This window comes from Limulus polyphemus, unplaced genomic scaffold (assembly GCF_000517525.1).
Source record: "Limulus polyphemus unplaced genomic scaffold, Limulus_polyphemus-2.1.2 Scaffold6445, whole genome shotgun sequence".
NCBI lineage: Eukaryota > Metazoa > Arthropoda > Merostomata > Xiphosura > Limulidae > Limulus > Limulus polyphemus.
In genome coordinates, this window is record NW_013672055.1 from 4,920 (window position 1) to 11,201 (window position 6,282).

The following is a 6,282-nucleotide window of genomic DNA, read 5'->3' on the forward strand; positions in this document are numbered from 1 at the left end:
TGTAAATCAAAAAGAGTAAAGGTCCTAAGACTGAGCCCTGAGGTATCCCATTTGTAACAACCCTCTGCTTTCTTCTATTCAGCCACTCTTCTATCCAATTTGCTAACTTATCCCCCACACCTATAGAGCTATTTTTTTTTACAATAGGGCTAAGGACCAGATATAAAAACACAATAAAGCAACAAACCTGTTATCTTTTCCAATGAACAGGGTTAAGACTTTAATCAAAATGTGGCTTTGATTACCTCAGTATAAACAGAAACTAAACTGTAAAATGAATAGTTTTTAGCTCTTTGAATTCTGTAAACAGATATAATATAACCAACATGACTTTCTAGTAAGAAAACTTTGAAATTCCATACTGACCTGCAGCTGTTGTAAGCAAACAGGGCAATAGAAGGATGTGATAACAACAAGGGTAATGACAGTTAAGGAAGGATACGTAAGCACATGAATAGCAAAAGTTAAGGATGTTGAAGCTCTTACACATTAAAACAGAGCTTACATGGTATAAAAAGACTTGAAATTGGAGAGTAACGAATGGCAAATGAGCCAATTTAAAGTCTCACAAAATTCTTGCTTTCAAGTTCATCTGTGGTGTTTTTTTAGCCATACGTGTATACAATACTAAGCATAAGGAGCTTGTGTTGTAACTGGAGATGTGTTACATTTCATGAGGGCTACTTGTACTAGCCATTCCTAGTGTTGAAGTAATAAATTAAAGAGAACGTAGGTACTCAACATCCCTTTCTGTCTTTTATCAGATTCACTAAAAGAATTTGAAGTTACTCTTGTAATGCCTCTAAAGTAAGGAGTGTATCTTGGTTTACCAGATTCAAATCACAGCTGCTCCAGAGAGAGGGGAATTTAAGATAGACTTCAAAGTCCTTCTAAAAAGCAAAATGAGATGAAGTTGTGATCTAAGTCAATATATTAACTGAAAATTAATCACATTCTACAGTTGCCTGTGTTGATCTTTTGGAAAGTTTTGAAGAAATTGTACTGTTAAGTTTTCATTACCATACAAGAATTGAAAGGGTTTTGGTTTTGTTTAAAGAAAGGATTTTGTTTCCAATAATTGAACAGGATAAAATCAGTATTTTGATGTATGCAAATGGCAATATGATTTTGTCATCTTTTCACGCTCTTACGGTGTTCAGAAACATATTTCCCATTTCTTTATAAAAGTAAAATAATGACATGACATTATTGTTTCAGCAATACAATTTTGTACATGAATTCAGAAGTCTCCGAAGCCAGTGGCAAGAAGAATACACTGATAGACTACTATCAAGATCAGTCTCCCGCTAAAATATTTAATTATATAGCTGCTTGTGTAGCCTAGTCTAAGTTGTCTACTTTGTACTTTAGAATAACCATGAACTGTGAGACCATATATATTATTGTTATTTGTGCAGGAATTATGTCTTTGGTTGGAATTTTTGCTTTGCTTTTTTTATTTTCTGTTTAGAAGTACAAATGATGTAATGAAATGCTTTCTCTAGATTATAAATCATACACAAACGGAGGAACTTGTTTACGAAGATTTTATTCTTTTTGATATTTCTGGAAATTTATATTTAATAAATCCTACTGCAGATATTGTTCTAATTCAATATTACTTCACAATGGATAAAGTACCTTCAAAACCATGAATTGTTCTGGTTTTCTGTATCAAGATGGAATTTGGGCACGAGTGTCTCGGACATTGCCTGAATTAAACAAATATAGAGAACTCTTCTTCCACAGTTACTTGTGATTCTTGGGTTGCTGCTCTAAAGAACAAATCCTAAACCACAACAGTAAGAAAAAGTTTTACAAAATTTCAGGATGAACAAACACTTCATTTTCAACAATCTCCAACGGAGTAGGCCTGATGGAACTGCTGACCAGTTAACTTTGATATCTCGCTGCTACCATTTTTTACTTAATGTGCTCAGATGGCTTACAGTGGGAGAAAGATTCATGGATAACCTGATGTAATATCAGTAAATAAATTATAAACATGTGATTATACTGTGATGACATAAAATCATAACTTACAGAAGGTTAATTTGTAAGCAATGTACTTACTACTTACAACCCTCAGTACTTGGTGAAACTCCATAATTACAGAACTGGGGAAAACTTACAAATATTTATTATCATCAGATCTGTTTAACTCAATAAACCTTTTACAATCAAAATTGTACATGCATAAAAAATATAAACTGTCAACCACTGCATTCTACTCTTATGTTATTATAAAGACTCGTTCTTTTATGCCTTGTTGTGGTAAAGTTTCAGAAAAGATCAGGATATCAAAGGAATACCAATTTTTGGACTCGCATTTCATGTAAAATAGAGCTCACCTTAGTGTTTTCTTAGAACTTTGAAGAAGTACGATACTTCTATAATTATTAATACTGGTTTTTGATTAAAAGAAATAACTTACATGACCCTTTGAGTATAAACATAAAATTTCTTTGACTGGCCAGTACGACAAAAAACATGAATAGTGTTACTTTAAAAACAACTTGAAGATTAATATAATTAGACTATAAAGGAGGAGGGTTAATTCCTTGTGATGGACTATAGTTCTTAGTTTTTACGTCCAGTGGTTGTCTTGCTGAAGCTGGAGAAAGGTAAGTCGACGAAAAACCAAACTGCTGATTCCATGATGTGGGAGAGAAACTTGGTGGATTAAGAGTCTGAGGTGGTGGAATCTTTTGTACTTGAGAATTACCACCATACAAACTAGGATATCCTGTCGTGACGGGTGATCTCGTTGTTAGCGATATCGTACTGGTTATGCTGGGGGCTAAGGAAGGAAATTTCAGTGCCGATTCATTAAGAACCTGTAAGGTTGTTGTGCTCCATGCCCATTCATCTTTGAAAACCTATAGATGGAACATAGTATCAAGCAGGTTTTGTCAGCCCACACAAATACTTTATCCTTTATTATATTAGTTCAAAAAATCCAAGGTGTTTTAACCCTAGAACACCAGCTTGGGGTCACTATGTAAGTACATAAGTAGCTTACTGCTTTTTTGACATACATGCCCCAATACTAAATTCTTAATATAATTTAGAATGAATTTTGGGATTTTAATGTAAAATATCAGTTACCTGAATGGTCAGATCTGATACGAGATTAGAAAGTCGATCCACTAGATGAGCTAAGACTAGTTGTTCATTGGCATCTCTTCTGACCCTTACGTGAACTGTCCCAGACTGTATACAATTCATATAGGTTTATCAGTTTAGTTTAACATCATGTGAGGAAATAGTTTTAATCCAAAATAAATACAAAGAACAGTTGTTTTTTTTTATAATCTTACACTGATGAAAAAAAAAACATTATTTAAGGAGCATTAGAAAGCACAATGAATCTGAAAAACTGGTTTCCGTTCCACCCAACCTTTAAGGATTGGACAAGGTTGCCTACACATAAGCAGACTGATACATGTGTTGTTTGTAGTAGGTTAGCAATGTTCTGTGTTTGCTGGCATGACCAACCCCCAGTTTGTACACCTAATAAGAATTAAAATATCTAACTTAGGTTGCTAACCTTGGTTAGTCTAAAGAATAATTTGACAATAACTCTGGCAGGCATCAATACACTCAGCCCAAAAAGTAGGAACATAGTTGGTTTTTATATCACCTTTCTTTTGTTTTAAGTACTTTGTTAACGTCTTTAAAATTACAACACAATAATATCTTCTCTGCATGTGTTGTCAAGATAGTCAGCTTTGTGGCCCTTCCTGTAACCTGGGGCTAAATGCAAAATTAGACAGTGAACTGGAGGATATATTCATGTATTGAAATAAAAAATTAAAACTGTTTTGTTATTATTTAATAGGGTATATTTTACATTAGGTCTTCGTACAGTCAAAGTGGATCAATTATATCCATCTCATCTTTCTTGGTAAGTTTGCACATGAATCAAACCACATCTCCGTTACTTATCATAATACCATATAGATTACTAATTGAAAAACAGAAAACTTCCAGCCAATAAGGTCACTCACCAAATCTCCAAATGCCAGTGTCCAGAAACATTCATTTCGAAACTCGAGAACTCCATCCAAAGTTGATGCTTCCCGCAAACATTTGTCGAGTTGCCCAATAATGTACGAGGGTGTAGTCTATAAAACACTTATTACACTTACTAAAACTTTACAAATACAAGAAAATGTATCATAGTCTGCAATACTTTTAATGAGATCATTCTTAAAAAGTTACTTCTGATGAGAACTACATTATGTGGTGAATAAACTAAAATGACAAACATTTTACCTGTAACAAAATCCTTCCACTATACACACTCATTGGAAACATGGTCACACACACCATCATAGCTATGAATATAGCAGCTATAGTATCTGCCAGAGAATAGTTGCTGTTTAGAAAGGAAATAAAATACAAAAAAAAATGTAGTGACGGTTTTGATACCAATTAATTTTAAACATTTAGAAGTTAACTGTGTAATTGCTACATCGACACAACCTTTACGTATAAAGCAATAAATAGCTTTATACACTGTCATGGGCCTCACGTACTATTTTTGATGCATTTAAGCTCTCCAAGTGCTTAGAAAAGCAGAAGAACCAGAATCTATGGGAAGTTCTTATCACACCACTTATTTTATACCAGGTAACACTGGCAAAACAGGTGGTCTTCCCATATCACCAAAACATGATTTTTGTGCTAAATAAAACAAATTCATTATTACATGTTCTTCCTTGACTTGTTTTTTAATATTTGGTATCTTCTTTTCTGACATACTGATGTGGAACATTACTTAAAGAAGTGAATTTTCAAATTTAGATACCAGTTCATAATGAAGGTATAAGCATGTAATTGGAATCAACACTAAAATGAAGCCAGTTTCTGATTTATTCAAATAAAAACATTTAAAATTCTTTATTAAATGAAACATTCATTTAAATATCACAAACTAGCTAATCTAAAAAAATATATAATATAAATATACTAAATGGATATGTTAAAGTGTTTCACTTTTTTCCTACAACGTGAAGATTCAATAAATCCAAAAGTCAGTGGTAGCAGAGATAACTGCCGTCAGGGCCAGAGATTGGAGGTATCTGTAACCTATACTTTTTAAAGGATGACAACAATATGTTAAGCTTTTGCCAATATTACTGGTGGAAAAAAAAAACACATTGAAATAAGTAACATAACTCTTTTAAAGATAACTGTCTTTTTTCAAATACTGTGGAGCTTTGATTTTAAAGTTGTTAATTTTGTGGTTAGAACTAGCATATTTATGTGGCAAGCATTGGCTTTGAAGACCAAGTGGTTATTAGTTGGCACAAGTCAGACTAAGAGGGATTTATAATTTCTCAAAAAAAGTGTGTTTGTGTCATTTAGAAAGGTAATTACAGTATTTGTTTTAAAGAAATGATGTTGGAACACATCCATTTTACTATATAATGTTATAATTTTAAAGTTATGTACAGAATAATAATGCATATGATACTGTTACATATAAATATATTCAATAGAGTTGTACCTAATAAAATATTACAACTGTTACTTACTAAACTTCTATCAACAAGTGAGATGCAAACAATGTGGCTCCTCCTGTCCAACCCAGCAAGACAAAGGGATTCACTCGGGGTAGAAGAAAGGTACTCAAACCAGGAATTATGTGGCAAATACTATACAGTTAATGCAAAAATTACTCAGTCTTTCAGCTGTAAAACTGGTTATTATCAGAAGTAGGACAAATTTAGTTTTAATGAAGTACTCTCTTTACATGTGATAAAAGAATGCAACACTGATCAATCTAGAATACCACACATCTACCTACACTTGATCAATCTAGAATACCACACATCTACCTATACTTGATCAATCTAGAATACCACACATCTACCTATACTTGATCAATCTAGAATACCACACATCTACCTATACTTGATCAATCTAGAATACCACACATCTACCTATACTTGATCAATCTAGAATACCACACATCTACCTATACTTGATCAATCTAGAATACCACACATCTACCTACACTTGATCAATCTAGAATATTACATATCTATCCACACTCGATCAGTCTAGAATACCACACATCTACCTACACTTGATCAATCTAGAATATTACACATCTATCCACACTCGATCAGTCTAGAATACCATACATCTATCCATACTTGATCAATCTAGAATACCACACATCTATCCACACTTGATCAGTCTAGAATACCATACATCTATCCATACTTGATCAATCTAGAATACCACACATCTATCCACACTTGATCAGTC

The 6,282-nt window shown here is 33.1% G+C and overlaps 1 protein-coding gene and 1 long non-coding RNA gene across 5 annotated transcripts in view; one reads left to right on the plus strand and one right to left on the minus strand.

Annotated features, from left to right (window-relative positions):
- The window catches only part of LOC111089497, a 4,244-nt gene extending 2,644 nt beyond the window's left edge, over positions 1–1,600 (plus strand). Inside the window, exon 2 of the long non-coding RNA XR_002613761.1 lies at positions 1,219–1,600. This is a non-coding gene — a long non-coding RNA (uncharacterized LOC111089497). The remainder of the gene's footprint in view (positions 1–1,218) is intronic.
- The window catches only part of LOC106473725 (zinc transporter 6-like), a 15,896-nt gene continuing 11,147 nt past the window's right edge, over positions 1,534–6,282 (minus strand). For all 4 annotated transcript variants that reach the window (XM_013934404.2, XM_013934405.2, XM_022402120.1 and 1 more), the window contains exons 10-14: positions 5,544–5,663; positions 4,279–4,381; positions 4,011–4,127; positions 3,109–3,213; positions 1,534–2,879 (exon numbers count right to left, since the gene is read on the minus strand). In XM_013934404.2, coding sequence (XP_013789858.1) covers positions 2,538–2,879; positions 3,109–3,213; positions 4,011–4,127; positions 4,279–4,381; positions 5,544–5,663 — 787 coding nt within the window. In that variant the 3' untranslated portion in view covers positions 1,534–2,537. The remainder of the gene's footprint in view (positions 2,880–3,108; positions 3,214–4,010; positions 4,128–4,278; positions 4,382–5,543; positions 5,664–6,282) is intronic.